This window comes from Embiotoca jacksoni, unplaced genomic scaffold (assembly GCF_022577435.1).
Source record: "Embiotoca jacksoni isolate LCO1_2020_lvr unplaced genomic scaffold, fEmbJac1.0.p SCAF_7, whole genome shotgun sequence".
In the NCBI taxonomy this organism is placed as follows: domain Eukaryota; kingdom Metazoa; phylum Chordata; class Actinopteri; family Embiotocidae; genus Embiotoca; species Embiotoca jacksoni.
In genome coordinates this window covers 18,361,186-18,382,935 of record NW_027185425.1, presented here as the reverse complement: position 1 = coordinate 18,382,935, position 21,750 = coordinate 18,361,186, and the positions used below count along the sequence as shown (strand labels likewise).

Genomic DNA, 21,750 nt, shown 5'->3' with positions numbered 1-21,750 from the left:
GGTTTTTAAAGAAGCTCGGCACCAAGAAGGAAGTCGGCTGTGTTTCCTCTTGCTTTATGTGACTTGTATGATTGTATGTTTTACAGGAGGACTGCTGCTAAGCTGTCCTGCTGGAACCAGAAGTCACCGCCAAACTTCAAGGACGCCGTTTCCGGGGAGGATTTAATTGTTGACCAATGATCTCCAGTCGAGGTAAGTTGACTGCATTTTGTAACTTAATAAAGTAACTAATATTGGATCAATTCGTTTATCATGACTACATTTGAATTGTCAGAGAACCCGCTGTGCTTATTAACAAAAAGAGTTTGTCCTGGTCCACCTGACAAGGAGGTCAAATACCTGCCGACCAGGTTATGTACACAGTGTGCAGCTTGTTCAGTCACACGGGGTTGAGTTTTACCAGTTCTTCTCTGGAGGCTTCTGACATTACACAGTGCAGCCTGATACCACCGTCAGGACCAACCTCCTCCAGCCTCCTCTAGCCTCCTCCTGCCTCCTCTAGCCTCCTCTTACCTCCTCCAGCCTCCTCCAGCCCCCTCTTACCTCCTCCTGCCTCCTCTAGCCTCCTCTAGCCTCCTCCTGCCTCCTCCTGCCTCCTGTAGCCTCCTCCTGCCTCATCTAGCCTCCTCTTACCTCCTCCTGCCTCCTCTTACCTCCTCCAGCCTCCTCTTACCTCCTCCAGCCCCCTCTTACCTCCTCCTACCTCCTCCAGCCTCCTCCTAACTCCTCCAGCCCCACCCAACCTCATGTCATCGTGGAGCAACACCCACTTAACCAGTGACAGGCACGGCATCTATTGACTGTGAAGGTCTCTGGGAGAGACAACACAAAAGTCAATGTTTGCCAATGTCAGCTGCTGAGTCCCCTCATCAACCACGGACACACACACACACACACACACACACGCCCTTGTGCTTTGTCTTAACGCTACAGGACATTCAAAGTTTGTGAATTTGTAAAAGCTGTTAAAAGCTGCCCTCAATTTCATGGGAGCAGTTTCATAACTTCTTTTTTTCTGAGCTGTGATTTGTTGACCTTTGATTGTTACAGTCAAAACCCGACTACCTTCTCCAAAAAAAAGAATTGGAACAGATATATTTATATGCAGTGTGCATCTGAACCTGGACTGGTATTGATGGTATTTTGTGAAGAGACGGTTCAGGAAAGCAACGCTGGTCTGGTTGGTTCTCAGAGTCAATTAGAAACTCCTGAGGTCAGACTGATTTAGGAAACGCTTGCTCATAACTTTGCACAGACACAATTTAATGATGTCTTACAAAAGGTGTAGTTAAGCTTTCTGTCTGCAAAGGGACTTTCTTGAAAATCAGAGTGGCTCAACCTGCACCACCTCAGGACAGCTTCCCAAACCATCTGTCAACTCAGACAGCTGCCTGTAAACGTGTTGTAGCTTTAAGTGGACGTGATGTTCAACAGCTTGTTGTTACGTCACAAATTTACCGGTCTTTCCACCTGTCTCTGCTACACACACACACACACACACACACACACACACACACACACACACACACACACACACACACACACTTTGTTCTTCTATTCATTGGGTAGTTGTGTTGAATGGATTTGGTGGACGTACCATATATCTGGTGTCATTTGTCTGTGGTGTTCAGCATGAAGGGATTTGTTCCCGTCACTGCAGTATGTTGCTCCTACGTGATGTCCAGAGAAACTTTGCATTATTGTTACAGACGTCTTGATTTAATTTGTATTTGATCTAAACACCCCAACCATCCTGGTGTCTGTACCCACAGCGCACCACAAACTTGCCCACACGTAAAAACAAGATTTTTGGATCAAGCTTTGTTTAGCTTTAACATGGAGATGAGCTTCTACAGAGACTACTGGATAGCCATGTTGTTTCTGGTAGGGTTCGCTGTTATTCCAAATTTTGTGGTACTTTAACAGTGATACCGGTTCCTGAGTGATGCAGGGTTTTTTTTTTTTTTTTTTTTTTTTTTTTTTTTTTTTTTTTTTTTTTTTTTTATACCAATTTTCTAAAATCTATTTTAATTGGATGACACATCACAATACAAATCTTTTGTTATGTGTTTTAAAATGAAAGTATGTTTTGTGTGGATGAAGCCTGGGTATTGATTTTTGGTATTAAATGACGAGACATTTTTGATACCAGGTAGTGCTGAGTCAGTTTGGTCGGTGTTCCCAGACGTAGTTGCTGGAGATACAGGATGATTGACACTAACACTGCGTCACTCAACCTTGAGTTTTCATGGTTTGAATGAGGTGTTTGGCAGCAGTTTAACATTTACATGTTTATACTCATGACATCAGGCTAATTTTTTGGTGGTCTGTCTTTGGCCCTGAGATAAAACAAAAAAAACCTTCAATGATGGTTGTTTTGATGACCTACAATTCCAACAGTTCCTTTCCTGCATAGATTAAATCTCTGTTCATTAAAATGACTGATGATTTCTACTGCCCTTGAGTGGTTTAGATGGGACTCTGCACCTTTACCTTCATTCTATATATTAGTATATATGAATATGCAAAAGCACCACATGGACATGTTAACAAGTTTAAAACATTCACTTTCATCGGATGGGTCTTGAACGGTTCAGTTATCTGTCTTGTAAGTAGAAGAAATGAATAATGTATGTAATGTAAACATAATGTAAAGTATGTTGTCCTTTTAGAAATACATTCTTGTCAGTTACATGTGCTTTTATTATATTACCATACAATTTGAAAATCACCCTTTAATTCATACATTGAAAGTCCCAAAACACACCTAGAGTCTGTTTAAATGAAGAAAGCTTTCAGGGTATCTGATGATGACTGCAGTCCGAGTTACCTCACAAGTCAGCGTGTCATCCTGTCACACAGCGTTAGTTATTACCAACCACGTTTCAATTTTGTTACTTGGTTGTCTAGAAGTATGTATCTTTATTATGTAAAGCAGAGTGCTTTGTTTTTCACTTATTTCATTATATTTTACACATCACTTCATGTTTACACAATTAATTTGTCCAAACCAAAGAGCCTGAAATTCAATTGTGCAGGAGAAAAGTCAAGTTACGTTTTTTTTTTAAATATTAGTTTCTCAACTCCTGTAAAACATTTGACTCCCTTTCTACTCGACACTGCAGCTGCCTGATCATTTCTCCACTGTGACCTTTATTTCTTACGTTGTTTTGAAAGAAATTACAAATTAGACAAGTTTATTTGCCTTTTAGTTCAGAATTGATTCTTGAGTCCATTAATGCACCATTTTGTTTGTGCTAACACAACAGAGTTTAGCTTCCAGAGTTAATGCTCCCCATTAGCTGTAGAGAACATCTAATCTATTCAAGTGCCCCGAGAATCATTCATTGATTTACCGAGTAATGAATGAAACCGTGGAGGCTTCACCTCATGTAAAGTCAAACCTCAGTATCAGCTGCTCTGGGACGCCATGCTCCCTCAATACTTTGATGGAATTCGTTTCATTCCAGTCACGTTAGTTTAATATCAGCTGTGAATTAGTGTAGATTTAGTTCCAAGTGATGACAAGTGAGAGAAACTATGAAGTAAAGCATTTTTTGAAGAAGTATTTCAAATAGACACGCATCTAATCTGTTGTACTGTGTTCCATTATTGAAATGTTTCTTATATGTTTCAATCTGTTTAATTGTTTCAGGAGCTGCTGAGTTTTGGACACTGTGATGGAAAATCCTGGTATGAAAGACTTTTTATTTAACAGTTCTGTGATTTAAAATGTGTAGTTTGAATATTTTAGGTTTTCTTTCAGTCTCTATTTCACTGTGCTGCAAAAGTTATTTCTTTTTTTGGTATATATTCGATATAAAATGGCGTAAAACAAACCTTTAGAAAAGTTGCTTTCTAAAATGCAGTCGACAGCATGTTGTTATCTCCACCATAGTATCGTGGTGAATCAACAACCACAGCTTTGGGTTAGGAAGCTGCCCATTAAGGGGTTGGCCGTGTGACGAACCGTGCTGTTTATCACCGCTGCTATCTGATTGGCTCTCGCCCAGAGGACACACCTGTGGGTGAGCAGAGCTGCTGCTGTCTCTCAGCGCCACACATGGCCTCGTGTCTATTGCACCGCTGACCTTGATCACTTGACCACCTCCACGAGTTGTTGTTGTAGTGCACTTGAGACACCTGTGGAATAACACCTGACATGGCTGTGCAGTCTGAACGTGAGTAAACCTGTTTTCTGTCTCGTGGATGTTTAACTGTTAGAGTTACACTTCAGTTTCATGAAATGATCGTGTCGTGTCCAGACTTTCAGTAGGTCCTTTGTTTAAATAATAGAAGAACAGAGAGAGTATCGAAGGTGAACATCTTTTGTTGCTTTGGTCTGTGAAGGTGCCAGGATGTAGAGCAGGGCACGGATCCAGAGCACTTTATAGACAACTGGGCCGTGGAGGGAACGGATTAAGGAAGCTTGATCTACTCATCCCTGCCTGGTCCTATGGCCAAGCAGTAAAAATAAACTGCACTTCCTCCTCGGCTCTCTGAAAGTGACGTGTTGAAGACACGGCTGTCGAGCAACTGGAATGCTTCACGTCTTTGTATTGTGATTTGAGGTCACTGAGCAACATGTCTCATGTTGCATCAGTATTGTATGTTTTGGGATCGTCACGGTGACATTCGGTCACGGTATCTGTATGAGTCATGAATTTGATGCTGAAGAAATGTGTTTGTCTCCATCTGCTGCTGCTCTTTGGAAACAGTAGGACGGATGTGAGCACCACGATGAGTCAGAGGTTGTGAGAGGTTGTCATCCCTCTTTATTTAGCCTGATTTGGAGGATTGCTGTCCTAATTACTGCTCTTGCACCAAAAGCTGACATGTGGTCTTCCCATTCCTCACATTCCTGTCAAAGCTGCTCTGCAGTAGCTGTAACTGGACTGTAGAGGGCGCAACAGGGATTCAATTCACCTTTTTACGATATAAGGAATGTCCTGAAACACAGATGGTTTGCTCTCTTGCTGTTTGCCAAACCTCCCTTTAAAGTTTCAATATATTGCTCTATAAAACGCTAGTAATTGCCGTATTTTTATCCAAGCTGTACTGCTGTTATCTTCCTGTCCCCCAGTCAGGTTGGGAAAAAAAAAAAAAAGAATGAACATGTCGGTACAATGGAGCAACTCCATCATCTTCTGTAAACTTCATTCTGCCTCATGAGAAGTAGAAAAAGATACTTCACATCCTTTTTTCCCAGTTCAAGACGGCGCTCATCTCACTCCCTCTCACTGATTACATATAATCACACCACAGTGTCCTGCCCTGTTCCTGCCCTGCATGGGCTGTCAGTGAGATTGACAAAGTTCTGCTCTTGTATCTGTGTATGTTCAGTTTGTTCAGTATTACAAAAGGACTTAGAGACATGCAGTGTGTAAAAGTAAAGATCAGGTGTTTCCAGTAAGAATTTGTTGAATTTTTAAAGACACGACTCCAGAGCAGGTTCAGCTGTATTAAAAGCATTTGTGTTTTTTAAATGATCCTGAAATTCTGAGGTAAAGCTGTAAAACTGAGTTTCTGACGTTTAACTTGAAGTCATCGGTTTGCACGTCTCTCCACGGTTTAAAAGGACCGGACCCCGGAGAGCCACCGGACACCGGCGCTGTGTCACTTCCTCTTTTTTGGCACCGAGCTCTGCCTTGGCTCGCCTCACCTTCCACTCCTCCAGTTACCTCACCCTGCAGAGCCCGTCCCGCGCCCTTCAGGGAGCAGTGTTTTGTCATTCTGTAAAATGGTGCTAGCGAGAGCCCCCATCGCGTTGCAAATCCCCCGAAGTTCGATGGCTCGGCCGGCCGGGCCTCAAAGCTCGCCTCGCCGGTGAACTTTGCCCCCGAAAAATGTGCTCTGAGGAATGAAAGGCATCCAAGACCGTTGGATTACCTTATTGCCGTACCTTATTTATGAAGTCAGAGCTCCAAGAAGGGAGGGACCTAAGAACTGAGTGAGTCAGTGTGTTTGTGTTTTAAAGCGAGGAGAAGAAGGAGGGAGTAAGGGAGGGGGAGACCAAATAACAGGCTGATGGGAGGGGGGAGGGCAAGACTGTAGAGACGAGAGAGACGGAACGACGCAAGTGAGCAGTGAAGACAGTGTTGAGTTACAGGAACTCTGTCTGGGTGGAGAGGAGCGAGGTGGCCTTAGGTTTTCCTCTCCTGCCGCGGGCCTCAGGAGAGGCAGCGCCCGGCAGGCCAGCGGGGACAGGAGCCGTAGCATGGGACACAGTGCTAGCAGCGAGACTGTGGCCCAGCAACTAGCCCAACACAACACGGGTGAGTCCGAGGCTCATGGTTGCCATCAACATGGTTTTTGGACTGATTTTTGAACCCGGCGGGCGGCAGGCGTGTTTGCATTTATAAAGAATAGAAAGCCACCAAGTACATATGAGAGCGAACTGTGTTCCTAGCAGGTGGTTTCAGTGCAGAGAAACTGGAAAGCGGCAGGCACAGACAGGTGGAGAAGAATGCAGCAGATGGAATGTGGTGATTGTGAAATGTACAAACCACACAAACCTCCGTCGGCACACGGCGCTGCATCTCGCGGGGGAAACACATCTGAAAACAGTTTGAGGGGTACGAGGCACCGACTGACACCAGCTCCCCTCACGGTTCAACTCCTCCCGGAGTCCTCCTGGGGTCCTCCTGGGGTCCTCCTGGGGTCCTCCCGGAGTCCTCCTGGAGTCCTCCTGGAGTCCTCCTGGAGTCCTCCGGTCTACAGGGACCCACGAAGCCTCATGTCTCTCTCTGAGCTCAATAACACTTCAAACATTCAGAACAGATTTTTGCTGTCAAAAGGAGAATTTGTATTTGCACACCTACAGTTGTTCTTATGAACACAGCCCGCAGCTGTTGGACTCCAGCATGTATTTTAATGCCAGCTCCCCTCCATGTCTGTCTCCGGTCCTCTGCGTACTCTCACTCGGTTACATTTGCTGACACTGAAGTGTAAATCGTGGCCCGCTGTGTTGAATCAGGTGCTCAAACATCTCGCAACACGGTTTCCTGCATAAAGCAAGTAACACGTGAACATCCTCTTCGATACATATTTGCTGCCCATACGAGATGTATGTTTGCCTCTGCTGTGCTATTTTGTGTAGGTGGTGTCAACGTGTCATGTGATTGACATGAGTCACATGGACGGCCTGACCAGGGGAACACGGCATTAGTGGCAGCTGGCGAGTGCATTCCTGCTTCACTGTGTCAGTCCTTCCAGCTTCCACTTAGAGAAGCTTGTGTCCTTACTTTTCTATTCAGACAAGCTTTTCAGTTAAAGAGCCAGACGTGCAGCGAGTGCATTGTTGTGTATTGTGAGTATTGTAAGCTCTTGATTTGTCTTGATTTGCCCTTCACCTCGTCTTGTCAGGCGTCGGCGCCTTCAGCTCGTTGCTCGTTCTGTGAAAAGCAGCCGCCTGAGATTGTCACGCTCTGCTGTAACACAAGGTCACCACATCACACGCTGCTTTTGTTGCAGCCGAAGCCACATCAGTGCTCTCCCAGTTTACACACACACACACACACACACACACACACACACACACACACACACACACACCCAGTTTACCACCCACTGGTGTCAGGAATGGCTGTGGGAGCCAGTGATCTGCGCAGAGTTCACTGACCTCTGTGCTTTTCACACATGCGTCCAACACTGCGCATCGTACAGTAGGAACACACCAGCATGTAAACGGTCGTGGAGAGAGATGTTTTCAGTTTAGTTGTTGTGGTGGTTTAAATGTCAGTTAGACAGCTCTTAGATCAGAGCTGCAACTAACCATGAACGTTTGGACCAACATTCATGTTGTTGTTACATTTTACACACGTGGTCCACTTAGTTATGATGTCCCATTGACATTTTACATGAAATGCTGCGTCCCGTCGTCTCATGGTAACATACATGTAACGTCTCATGTAAACAGACAAACTGTAGCAACACGTGTTGTTGACGGAGACATGAATGTAGAAAATGCTGCTTATTGACCAACTGCTCAGCCTCATCTGACCATCGGGTGTTTCCGTCTGCTTCTCAGATAAACGGAGCCAAGTGTGAATAGAAAGTGATTCTTGAAGAAGGAGGTCAGAGGTGAAAAGTATAAATCCTTCTGTCCCGGTATGTGATGATGACACAGTGTATCATAGCTACAGTTTGTAGCATCTCGTGGTGCCATCGCTGCTGCGATGAGCTGAACATTGTAAGGAGTTTATTTAAAGCTGCTTATTTCACCAGTCTGGAACTCAGCTGGTATTTGTGACCTCGTAATCACATCACATAATAACGGAAAATAAATGTCCAGCTTTTTTAATATGCAGCTTGTAACTCAAACATTTGATGGCTCCAACTTCAAAGTGAGAGTTTGGAGATTTTTATTGACTTTACATTACATCTTTGTTTTTGACAGTTGAACAAAAGTAGACATGATGCTGTCACATTGAGCTGTAGGAAATTCTAATGGGTATTTTTTTTTTTTTTTTTCCTCAATAGACTGATCAATTAATCAGGAAAACAGTTGCCAGATGAATCTATTGTGGATGTAACACTGTAAACAGACGTCAGTCTTTAGTCAAGCACAACCCTCTAACGCTTATTTCCTCTATAACTACGTAGAAAATGTTTTTCATCGTCTGTTGCTTTTAGCTGTGTAGGGCACCAGGTGCCCTTCAGGAAACACTGGCACATCCATATTGATGTGAGTGCCGATTAATGTGCTCTCTCCCAGAGAAGTAAACAAACAAATTAAAATTGGATTGCAGCTACTGAAAAAAACATTTACAGAACAGACATCTGAAAGCACAAAACATCTTTGAGCCCCGTCAACTCTCATCTTCTCGACTGATCAAATTCTAGTCGGTGATTATGGGATCATAAATGAATCATTTCCCAACATTCAGTGTACAGACTTGTTTTTTTCTTCTGAACTCGCCTGATGTCCTGAACTCGCCCGTCTGACTCAAAAACACTGGACACATTTATCTGTGACCTTGAAAAACTCATCCGCGGGACACGAGTGTTATAACTGATTGTAGGAGGTAACGGTCCTCGTTGAATCCCTCCGTGTCACGTGTGTGATGAAGCAGCTGCGTTCAATAACAGCTGCGTTCAATAACATCTGTCAGGTTGTGTTCGGTTGAAGTCACTCAGGTGTGCTGCTGGTGGATCTCATCTTGTCACCTCGTCTCATGTCTTCCTTCTTTCATTTGATCGTGTTTTCCGTTCTGTTCATCACAGCTGTGAGCGGTGGAGTCACATGTGAGTTGGAGCCTGGTCGATTTATCGGTCGGCCCGTTTCATCCCGTAGATCGTATCAGCGTGTACGTTGTCTGATGTGAAAACGTTTGTTTTTTTTCTTCAGTAGTTATTTATAATCATTCCATTCCCAGTGAAGTACTGTTTCAATGATGTCATCTTTGACAATAAAATGTATCATTAAACTGTAAGATAACCACATTTGAATTGATATACTGATATTGGAATTACTTTTACCTCCTAATAGAAGAATAAGGAACTGAATGCTGACCCGCTCAATAATGTACTCATGAAGTGTCAGATGCCGTTAGCTCTGTTGCTTTTCCTGCGACCTTTGACCTCTGGAGAGAGACAACGCATAACATGTCCTCAGTGGACAAATTTAAGAGAAGCCATTTATGTGACAAACTGAAGAAAAAAAATTGCTTTAGAAACAGCAGCAATGTTGTTTGTGGATCTTTATCCTGAAAGCTTTTGTCAACAACGGTCCTCAAGATACGAGAACAAAAATCAGACTGGTCTTTTGGAAATGACTGAATTAATGAGAACGCAAACTATTAAGCTGCCAAACATGTACTGACTTTAAATGTGTTTGTTTTTATTTTGTCCCAGTTGTGCGTTCTAAGAACACGTATACTTATATTGCTGCCAATAAGAAAACGACATCATCCCGTTACGTTGAAATCCACTTGACATAACTATCTGATGTGACCTTTCCACTGTGACACTGTGTAATGCTCAGCGTCAGCGTGAGCACACCTTCTGCTCGGCTTTGTGCTCGCCACCGTGCAGTGTTGTGTTGTGTTGTGTAACTGACTGCTGCCTTACGACTCATCACCCAAGAATTATAATGGTGGTTTCACACCCAGTTCTTGCTGCCTTTGGGTTTTCAATAGCTTTAGAGCAACTCTGGAATTTTGAGTCATGGTTTCTGCCACAGTTGTGTACTGATTACTCCAGGTTTTTTTTCCCCCTTCAGTAAAACCTTGTTTTATGCCTTGTTTTTTATTCTCATGAATCTGATTTAAACTAAGATTATTGAAGGTTTTGATCTCCATGCAGCAGATGTTACATAATCCTGTACTCATCACTAGTGGCAAGACTCTCATTACTGCACACGACCCTGTAAATATGACCAGGAGACGTTGTGTTCATAGTTCACTGTCAGACAGTAGGAGTAGAATTTGGACCGGCCTCGTTTAGAGCTTTGATTGTTTATTACAACACATAATTGAGGCAGCAGGTTATGCTGAGCTCTGACCTACATATGGAGTCTGACCTTGTGAATGTTTCAGCCAGAAAAGATGGACTGATTTGTTTTTATCTTGGATTATCGTCTCTGGATTTTCAAAATTAGAGGTGAAGCATAACAATACATCTGCCTGATGTGTCGATATAATGCTGCTTTTTATTTCATCTACTTCATACGTGATGATCGGTCGTCTCCAGGAAGCCCTGAAGGAATATTTTCATTCTGTTTTTTAAATTGTACTTTTCAGCCACAACTTTTTAAACAAGAGTAACTGCCTGAAGACTGTCACTGTATTCAGAACATATTGTTCATCTGTGTGTTGTATTGCTGTCACTTCTGAGTCCATAGAGACCTCTGACAGATGCACCCAGAGTTCCCAGCAGATCTACAATAACAGATATCTCTCATTATTTTCAGTTTTCTCTTTTTTTTTTTAAACCCAATTGTGTGAAATGAGGCTTTTAGCTGAGGACAGCTGCTACTTCTCGGCTAAAAGAAGTAGAAAATAAGTTTGCAATTGTGTTCAATAAAGAAAACTTTCCACAGCTCAAACTTTCTCGGTTGTTTTCTTCTGTGTCATGTTCATGCAGATGATGAGGTTGACCTGCAACAGAGCACAACAGGAGGTGAGGAGGGAAACTCTGGTGGGGGAACACCTACAACCAAACGCAAAGGCAAGTTCTCCAAGATGGGAAAGATCTTCAAACCCTGGAAATGGAGGAAGAAGAAGCCAAGTGATAAGTTCACGGAAACATCTATAGGTAAGCTTGCTATGAGGATTTCTTTATGGTCACCTGATGTTTCCATTATATTGCACTTGATTTATTTACATTTTAATTTTTTCAGCTTTAGAAAGAAAGATTTCTGTGAGGAAAAGTCGCCATGAGCTAATAGCAAGAGGAGTTCTAAAGGACGTCCCGGAGAACGGTAGGTCGCGCTGTGGGTGTTTTTATGAAGGTGATCTGTGGATGAATTAACTTAATCTTTCATGACACTTATTGAACTGCTTTTGTCTGCATTGGACAGAGAGCAACGAAGTGAACCACTCCAAAGCCCCACCATTGAAAAATGGACACCCTGTGCCGATGGACGTGGACAGGGTGTCGGAAGCGGGGGTGCGAGTGTCTCGAGGGGAGTCCGACATCAAAGTGAATTCCCTCAAGCCGTCTCAGGGAGATGAGCGTCGGAGCCGAGTGCCGTCCGACGCTTCCCGAAGTAACCGAGCACCTCTGGATGTGGACTCTCACGCACGGCCCCCCGTGGACGTTGACAGACGGAGCCGTCTGCCGTCAGATATCGATAAGAGAGCAGGATCTTTACCTCGAGGACCTCCGCAGGACGATAGATACCGTAGAGACGAGAGGAGGGAAGGCAAAGATGACAGGGAGGACAGAGGGAGGAAGGACAGGGACGACATGGAAAGAAGGGACGGTGGAGCTGACCGTAGAGAAGACAGAGACTTCAGAGAAAGACGAGAATGGAAGGATGACAGAGAGAGGAGAGACGAAAGGTCAGACAGGGACAATAGAGAACGGAAGGATCGGGACGAGAGGGAAAGGAAGGATCGGGACGAAAGAGAAAGGAAGGATCGGGACGAAAGAGAAAGGAAGGATCGGGACGAGAGGGAAAGGAAGGATCGGGACGAGAGGGAAAGGAAGGATCGGGACGAGAGGGAAAGGAAGGATCGGGACGAAAGAGAAAGGAAGGACGACAGGGACAAGAGAGACGATAGAGATCGGAGACTTGAAAGAGAAAGAAGAGAGAACCGAGATGACAAAGAGAGAGAAGATGGGGAGAGGAAAGACCCTCGAGTAGAGAGAGACAATAGAGACAGGAGGGAGGACAGAGAGAGAAGAGAGGACAGAGAGAGGAGAGAGGACAGAGAGAGAAGAGAGGACCGGGTCAAGAGAAATGAACGAGAGAGACGAGACGAGCGAGAGAAGGACAGGAGAGAGAGGCTGGTGCCACAGCGGGCCGTGGAGGACGCTCGGCCCGTTGCCAGGCCCGTCTCCGAGATGGACTTGAGGCCTCTTCTACAGAAGAGCTCCTCGGAGGACAACAAGAAGGCTCGTCCAGCTTCAGAGGCCGACCGGAGGACGACGCTGCCCAGATACAGCCCAGCTGCAGAGTTCAGAGAGCGCTCAGGTAGGATCATGTTGAGTCGCAGGCTTCTCAGAGGAAGCAGAGAAAAGTGGGTCGTCCCAGTATCCTGGTACACAGTTCACCACAGTTCACCACAGTTCACCACAGTTCACCACAGTTCACCACAGAGGATCAGGCTGATAAAACACACACACACTGCGTGAACACTGTTTTTTCATGTTTTTATCACGCAGACAGAACTAAGTAGGAAAAAAGAACTTCCTGCGGCTGCTTTGTGGTCCTGAAACAGTCTACAAGGGTTTTAGTGTTTGCTCTGGTGCTTCCTCTAAACACAGCAAAGGAAGCACATTTCTAGAATTTATGATTTAGACACTTCATAGTGTAACACAAATACAATAGATTGCCAAACCTTATGTTAAACTGTTTCTACATCAGTGTAGTTCTACTGGAAGCACTGCCAGAGTCGTGTAGAGACTACAAAGTGTGATTTGTTTTCTTTAATCTGTGGTCGTCCTTGTTTCTGATGCTGCTGCAGATTGTTGTTGACGGCAGCGGAAACTGAGCGAGTTAAATAAAGGCTTTGTAATCATCTTCTTCTTGTGTACAGCGGGCTGTAAGATAGCAGTGCTGTTTTCAGAGCAAGCACTCTTCTCCTGGAAATCCAACTCTGTAGTCAAAGAGGAAATGAAAAGCTGATCAATTCAGGTCCAACTTATTTAGATTGCACAGCAATTGTCTTTTTGAAGCTCCTAGAAACATTTGTATGCTGCAATCTTGGTAACAAAGATTAGTATTGGTCACAGCTTTAGTTTTCTTCGCTGTGATAACAGCCCGGAAACCCTCTTCACATCAGCGTCGATTTTGGTCGATGCCTTTTGGTTGAAGGCTGCTCCTGTAGCTTCAAAATGAACTCTGTGGAGCGTAGCCACACTCGTACGTTCATCAGTGATTTTAATGGATCACATTGAGTAATTTCAAATTGCATCACATCATCTTGACCTTTGCCTCAGCCTTTTAAATGGACCGTGCAGAGTTATTCTTACATGACCAACAGAAATGACGACATTTCACTCTGAGTACAGTTCAGAACATTGACACGTGTACATTATGTACGATACAAAAGCTCCTCTGTTTTCCAGATTTCCATGAAACCCAAAGTAGCCGTTCTTATACATTTCAGCTGTAAATAGACTTCAGACTTCAGCCTTGAGTTCCAGATTGAATGTGTTTTTCCAGTGTTGTTCAGCGGTGCCAGAACATTGTGTTTGATGTGAACTAACGCACGCCTCCTGTCTCTTTGCTTGTGCAAACTATTTTGTTAGCAAACAGTCAGTCAGTAAATTTCTTACTGTGATGAAAGAGCAACATGTGTGCTCACCATCTCCTGATGGTGTTAAAAGATTGAAATACTTCATTCTGAAGCTGAAGCAGTAAAACTGAGCTTTGATACATGTTTTTCAGTGGACATGAAAAGATGAAAAACCAATGATTTAGACCCCTCTGTGCATCTTTGATCTGTGTCGTCTGCTGTGTGAACTTCAGATCGTCTGTGTTGATCTTTTTGTGCTTCCTGTTTACATAGTTGTCTACAGAGTGACCTTGCTGTGACCTGTCCTGTAATGCGTGTCTGTGTTTGTGTGTCTGTAGAGTCCACTGGTGTCCGCTTCGCCCCCGACCCTCGCCCGACACCAGACTCCCAGCAGGAACCTCCCAAACAGGCTTTGCTCCCCCCTAAATTCCTCACCGGCTCTTCCTCGGAGTCGGGCAGGAGTCCGACCCCTTCCCCCACCTCCTCCTCCTCCTCTTCCTCCTCCTCCTCTACCTCCTCCAACTCGTCCCGCGTTGCCGTAGCTGTGGCCAAGCCTCCGAGGACAGTTTCCCTAATATCAGACGACCCTCCTCGACCCTCCCTCCCTATGCCTTCCTCAACCGACACGCCGCCCCCCGTCCCTCCCCACGCCAAGCAGCCTCCCGTCCCTCCACCCAAACCCACCAACCGCAACAGCAACCCGGCGCTGCTTGGTGAGTTTGTTACCGCCTGCTGAAATGAGTTTCTCTCTATAAACAGCTGCTTTGCTTTTTATGTCTTTTTTTTTTTTATAGCATTTGTGAAACAAGGTCCTAAAATAAGCTTTGTAGAAACAAATATAAGAAACCGGAGGGAAACTGTTGGATCTTTGAGGAGCAGTCGTGTCAAATGGTTCATCAAATGTTTGATTTTTAACGTGCATGTTTTCCATAGGATCATATCTGTACTGGTGGAGTACTGATAAAAACCAGCGTTTAAATTCCCGAGCAGCATTTATTACTCCAACTGTTGCCATAGTTTTCCTCAATAGTTCTGCCAATGGCATATTACTGCATCTGTTCACATTCATGCTCACTCTGATATGCATGTTTCTGCTCTTTTGGAGCAAGAGAGGGGGAAAGCGAGTTCATGTGTTCACTTCAGACAGGAATCGCCACTGACACCCACTTGTTTGAAAGAGAAAGTCATTATTGTTTATAGTATGGAGTTTAGTTATTGACTTCTGTGGCATGGTGTCACCAAACAGAAAGTTTTGTATTATTTATGACCATGTTTATGTGCAATGCAGCCCTCTTCACCTCCGTACACAGGAGGGATGAATAAATGATGTCGGCTTGGCCTCGTGTGATCACATCCATTTCATCTGACCAGCCTGCTGTAGTTGTCTGAATGTAGCCAGCAGTGGTTTTGTCTCCACTGAATGCTTCACCTGATGAAACATCAGTCTGTGCAGCTTTGTTTTGTTTGACGTAGTTAAGTTGTCGTGTAAGTGGAGGAGCTGCGAGTGAACACGATGTCTGAAGCCGGTTACAACGTAGCATTTACAGGCTGCTAACGGTGTGATCGTGGACACGCAGGCCGTTTCATTCGTAATTGTTTACTACCCGACTTGTATTATAGTGTGTGTGTGTAAATATATGAGAAGTTAACTAGTAATTATTCTCTATCTGATAATTATGGGGGAAGCTGTCATAATAATTCAAATCAAAGGTCGTCGGTACTCAGTCAAGCTGTCGGAGAAGTGAGGCATCACGGTGCTCCCTGATGATATCATTTGTCTTAAGTATTTCAAATATTAAAATTACAGGAAGTATAATGTCACCATAACTGCAGGTAGTTACCTTAGCAACCACAACATTGTTATTTATCCTGTGTTCGTTACGTTTTGGAAAATGAAGTACAGCCAGACTGATTGTACTGACGAGCTCCTGGAAGGTAAACTTAGCTTTTTGCTTTCCTTCTGTGCTCTCTGATGCTCCGCCACCGCTGCCGGGCTGTTTCACACCGGCCGCCCTGACGGGGGCTTCGCAGCATAACGTTTTCTTTGTCAGTCCATTGCTATTTTTTCAAGTATTTAGATTCGCCAGCTTTATAACATTAGCCTGTGGTAAAACCATATGAAAAAAAACATGTACACAACATCAACAATCTGTAGACGTTCACACCCACACGGCAGATTCAAAACCTCGGCGAGCGATAAGCTGCGTTAAGGTGGGGATCTGTGTTGCTTTTGTTTGTTGTGGTAGGCTGTTGTGGTTTTTGGACAGACTTGAATATCTGTTGTTTGTTGCGTGAATTAAAGAAGTTAGGAAGACACTTAAGGTCTTTGAAAGTACAGTAAGACAACAAAACAAGAAACTACTTACTCCCCCCATCTTTGACAAATCAAATCCAATTCCTTAGTTTAATCTCTGGCATCGTCATATTGTGTTTATGGTAACACAATATGTGTTGTATGTGTATCTTCATCCAATAAGAAACGGTGACAAGTAAAACCAAACTAATTGAAATGACCTGTTTCTCTGCATTAATTGCAATCAAACGAGCTGAAGGATAAGAACACATTATGTTCATGTCATTATAGAAGAAGTTTATTACCATTCCCAGTAAAAAAAAAAAAAGAAGAAACCCTTGAATTTACCAATCGGTTGAATCTCCTTTGGTTATAATCAACTCAAAGTGTTTCCACGAGCTGCAGATCAGACCTGCACAACGTTCACACTGCTGCTTCCACCCTGCCTTCACGTTTGGACGTCTCAGGAAGTTCAGGCCGTTTCATTGAGTGTCTGCACGGTGAAGGTCTGACTAGTAGATATTTAGGGCTGCAGCGCTGCGGCATCAATCAGCTGTACTGAGCCTCGGCTGGACGGCCACTCTGACATCATCTCGTCAGACACGTGGATAAATATCTTCCCCTTGTTTGTGGCCCAGAGGACTCGAAGCAACCTCGAACCGTGACGCTCTTCCCCTTTTCGAGATGATGGTTTCATCCGGGTCTCCAAAACATTTCTTTGTCAGTGAGGTCGTAGAGTGCCTCGGCGCTCTTTGGCAAGCTCAGGTGCTCGGAGTGCTTTTCTTTTTCAGGTATGTTGAATATTTGGCAAACGGTAAACTCATGATCAGACATGTTCACCAATTCCAATCATCCATCTTTAAGCCTTTAGTTGTTTTTCTGAGCGTCTTTTTTACCTCACTGATCGGTGTTGTGCTTTTGAAGTCCCTGACTTGTGAGGACAGCGGCCGCACAACCAAACGTGTCGACGAGACGACTCGGCAGCTCCATCCAGCTTTATGCTAAAAACAATTCACCATCATGAGTCCGCTGAGATCCCTTTGTTCTGAGGCACGGTTTATCATCAACAGATGCTTCTTGTGAACAGCAAAATCTAAATGTTGGTGTTTTGTTTGCGGTCGCTCCAACAGGAGCTGGAAGCCGCCCCTCCAGTCTCGCTCGGTTCTTTGTTTTTGTCTGACTCCTCCTGCCGTTAGCGTTTGTTGACGTCGTTAGCCGAGAGATTCACCTTCTTTTTCAGGGAAGTTTTGAAACTTTTTTCCAGACAGGGAAAGTCCGTGAATTTGATCGTTTTTGGGGGCCAAGTCATTGAATATTACAGAATTTTGTTCTCCTGTTTAAATGTTATTGTCATTTATCAACATGTAATATTTTCCATGTATGTAGCTGATTTAGCCAGTTATTGTTGATGTATATGTTTGGTAGCATCAATGGTCACTGACAGAAATTTAAAATGTAGCTTCATAGGTTGTGAGCTAATTGCTGTTATTCTTAGATAAATCTTTTTCTCTGCAACCAGTATTTAGACATGTATTTAATTCATGTCTTTATTGGTGCAAGCGGAGGGGTGTGTTTCAGCCTGTTTTAAACAGGAATGTCAAATGTTAAATGCAGCATGTTTCTCTGATCATTACAGGTCATTTCATTTCAGCTTTTTAGTCGGTAAAAGTCTGAGAATTTGACATTTGACTTGAGTGGGAATCCTGGATTTTTATGTTTGAAGTTAAATGAATTGAGTATTGCGACTTGGATAAATATGTGTTCTTATTTATACATTGATAAAGATCATTTCTTGCCACTAGATTATGTGTTTTACTAATTCCACACTATAATGTATTTTTAGTGGAGATAAAAGTTGTGGTTATGCTGCTGTTAGTTGACATCATTCCAACTTGATATATTTCTGTCCTCCCAAACATCCACGTGTTCCATATTTGAAGCCGTTTCATTTCTCTCCATTATCACCTCGCGTCTTTCCTACCGGTGAGCTGACCGTTTCTGCTGTGTCGGTGTTTTCCACCACGTTGCTCGCCGTGCAGCGTCGGCGTTCACGGCCAGCGGTCTCTGGAGAGGAGACGCGCACCGGCTTGTATTTGCACCGTTTATGCAACTCCGGAGGCCAAACAGAAACTGATTGGCTTTCAGTTTTTCATATCTTTTGTCCCAGCATGCAGCAGCTGTTTACAGCCCGTCCCGCTATCGTTTGTCTGAAACTCACAGCCTCCGTGGTACAAACACATTCCACTGTTGCACCAGTGAGGCGTCTGCACTTATATTACTGTCAGTGGAGAGAGTGAGATTACATTAGTAATGGCCTCTGTTAGCATAATATCACACACGTCACCTGCAGGCTGTCCAGTACACCGTTTTAAATTTTCCTTTCCTCCATTATGTTGGATGTGATGTTTATATTTGTGTTGCCAGATCTTGAATCAATCACAGAATGATTCAACTCGGCCTCAAAAAAAGGTTCATGACCGATGCTGCATTAGTGAGACTGATTTGTGAGTTTAAAACTTAATTAAGTTCTTCATTATAATTCTAATATAATTGGTATTATAAGTCTATTATTATTGAAATGCAATAACAAACATAACAAAAATCACTTCACATATCAATGAACTGGTTTTTTTTTCTCCTATAAAAATGTCCTTACAGTTATGCCACATCACATTTCAAAATAAGAGTTGTGGTAAAACCAGCAGCAGATCATTGATGCAAGTTCATTCTGGAGATAAAGAAACTTTAAGACTGAAGAACTGGGAGAAAGAGTGACGGCTGATATGGGACAAAAAAAAGATAACAACTTGTCCGTCAAATCACATTTTAATTCACAGATTTGTCTGAATATTGATGAATCTGTTTTGTTTATTAAATGTCAAATATTTGTTGTAAAGATTATACTTTTAGTATGTTTTTTAAAGTGTACTTTAGGTCTTATTCCAAGTCTTGAGACACGTTAAGTGTTTGCTAGATGGACACTTCCGTCCTGCTGTCCTATACAGTAGGAGGAGCTTCAGGAGACACATAGAAACCTCCTGACGGGGTTCTTTGTGAGCACAAAGCCTTTTCTTTTTTTTCTTTTTAACAAAAATGTGCTTCACCTCTGCTGCTACAACTATTAGTCAACAACTTTAAGGTGTGACTGAGAGCCACACTGACCAGCACATCGTGCAGCTGAAAAATCAGTGGTCTCTGGTGGACGTACTTCTAAATACATCGAACGTGGTTTAGCACTGCAATTTGTTGTTATTTATCAGCAAAGAGATGTTAACACATCAGAAATAAGATAATAACTTTAAATACTGCATGAGACTGGCTGAAATGGACCCGATGAAACAAGGAGAAGAAGAGTGTTTCCCTTTGATTTAATGACCTTGAAGAAAAGCATCATGAATGAGCAAGTATGTCAATAAATCATCATGTTGAAGGGAAGCGCCTCACTGCAGCGGCGCTTTATGTAACCAGGAGAAATGTTTCTTATCTTCTGTTTCCACTGAAGTTGTTTATGGTGTGATGATGGATGTTCCTCTGCACAGCGTAAAGTCAGGACGACCACTATCTGAACCCCCCCCCCCCCCCCCCCCATATTTATCTCCCAGCTTAAAATATAAACCCAGCCCCCTCCCTGACCTCTCCGCTCATGTTTGCCAGCTTCCTCATTGAACAGGAGCTCTGAGGTCAGGCAGCCTTGTTACTGGACCAGCTGGAGACGGCAGAGCGAGCTCGGCCTCTACCTCTCTCTCCCCGTGTACCTGCGCCACAGGGCGAGCCGGACCTGCTCAGGTACCCGATCAGGGCCGCAGACGTCCGTCCACCTTTAATAAAGCCTGCAGACCTGTGGAGGAGCTCCCCCACCTTCACAGCACGTTCAATACCTCACCTCCATTTTAACCTCAGACCCGCATCGCATGTGTTTTGCAGCCAGTGGAGCTGTTTTTACCTCAACTAATGTTTTCTAAATGCTGCAAGGAGGCACCGCATGGACATGCTTTATGCCTGAGTGCAACGACTGTGTTTGATCATCTCAGTGGATGTTCATTAAAGACTGCTGTCTGTTTGTGTGTTGGCCTCCACTGACTCCGTAACCAGCTTGCAGTAACAGGAACATGAAAACTGACATTTTCTTTTGTTTCTTTGTATGTTATTGTTACTAAAACTAACTTCACTCTTCCTCAGATTGACTCTGCATCTTCACACTGTGCCTGTAGCTTTTGTTTGGGAGCATCCTTCTGCACAACAAGTATTAATTGCTGTTGTTGACTGTCCTCTCAACAGCGGAGCTTTCTCAGTCTGGCAGCGGTGTCATCGTAGTCCCAGCACCCGCCAAGCGCTCTCCACCCACCCCACCGAAGAGGATGACCCCCGTAATCAAGCGCCACTCTGTGGATCCTTCTCCTGCCAGCCAGGTGCCAGAGTCTTCCACCACTAACTCCTCCTCTGCCCCTGTCCCGGCGCCCCCTGCTGTCCTTAAAGGAGACAACGGCGAGGACAGGACAAACGTAGCGGTTCCTCAGAGCGTCACCGAGCCTCTGCCTTTACCGCCCTCCCACATACCTCCGTCTCCTCCCGGGGCTCGGTCGCTCCCCCCGCCCAGCGCCACCTCCGCCGGTCCCGCGCCCACCGTGAAGGTTGACCCCCCCAGCCCGACCACAGAGCCTCCCAGTCAGCTTCCGGCCATCCCTCTACACATCCTCATCCAGAGAGCCCTGGCCAGCCCCGGCCAGGCTCAGCCCAACCCGGACGGCTCCCAGAGGGCCCACTCACTACTGTTCGAGTCTCCTCCAGATTTCCTCACGGAGGTGGGGGGGAACCAGCGTAACTCTCTCCCCATCACCATCGAACCTCTCAGGCTGTGAGTGCCTCATACACTCAACATCACATTAAAAAGCTGTGAAGGAACAGAAGCAGTTTAACTAATAGGTTCATATATTGTTAGGTTGGAGACAATTTAAATAGAGCTCAAACTATCAAATGATTAATCCATTTATTGAACAAAAAAGTTAATCGGCAATAAATTTGATAATTTCTTCAATTAGGTTTTCAAGTAGAAATTACAACAGTATTAAAACTTTATTAATCCTGAAGGGGGCAGAGATTAATTAAATAGTTAGACAATGGCGTTATGATTGTTTAAGGAATGAAGGCAAACGGCAGTAACACATTCAATTCAATTCAATTCATTTTTATCTTTATGGAGCCAAATCCAACACAGGAAAGTTTTATGAGTAAATTATATCAAAAAAGAAAAGTGGTTAATGTCTCTTAAATGAGAAATTGTGCAGCATACCTGTTTACTACAACAGTAAAGTGAATTTTATTGGATTATTTTTGTTCTGTGAAATTTTAATGTTGCATTTGACACTATTTTCAGAGATTTTAGTTAAACAGACCAAATGAAGAATTGATGAATCAAAATAATAATTTGGTCAGTGGTTTATCTAATGTGGAGTATTTTGGAATATGATATTATAGATATGGCAAATGGTCATTCATTTCTTTTTTTCCTGATTTTTGAACCTTCACTGGGTTCCAGTTATTTGCGTTGCT

The 21,750-nt window shown here is 43.9% G+C and overlaps 1 protein-coding gene across 6 annotated transcripts in view; it reads left to right on the top strand.

The window, feature by feature from the left end:
• Positions 1-21,750, top strand: part of phactr4a (phosphatase and actin regulator 4a) — a 34,090-nt gene that overhangs the window by 5,474 nt on the left and 6,866 nt on the right. For 2 of the 6 annotated variants that reach the window (XM_069176027.1, XM_069176028.1), the window contains 7 exons: positions 87-192; positions 11,086-11,256; positions 11,342-11,422; positions 11,522-12,640; positions 14,246-14,620; positions 19,855-19,986; positions 20,479-21,055. In XM_069176027.1, coding sequence (XP_069032128.1) covers positions 177-192; positions 11,086-11,256; positions 11,342-11,422; positions 11,522-12,640; positions 14,246-14,620; positions 19,855-19,986; positions 20,479-21,055 — 2,471 coding nt within the window. In that variant the 5' untranslated portion in view covers positions 87-176. Of the gene's footprint in view, positions 1-86; positions 193-3,655; positions 3,694-4,097; positions 4,182-6,024; positions 6,276-11,085; positions 11,257-11,341; positions 11,423-11,521; positions 12,641-14,245; positions 14,621-19,854; positions 19,987-20,478; positions 21,056-21,750 lie in introns of those variants that run through there. The other 4 variants (XM_069176029.1, XM_069176026.1, XM_069176025.1 and 1 more) reach the window with 4 other exon arrangements.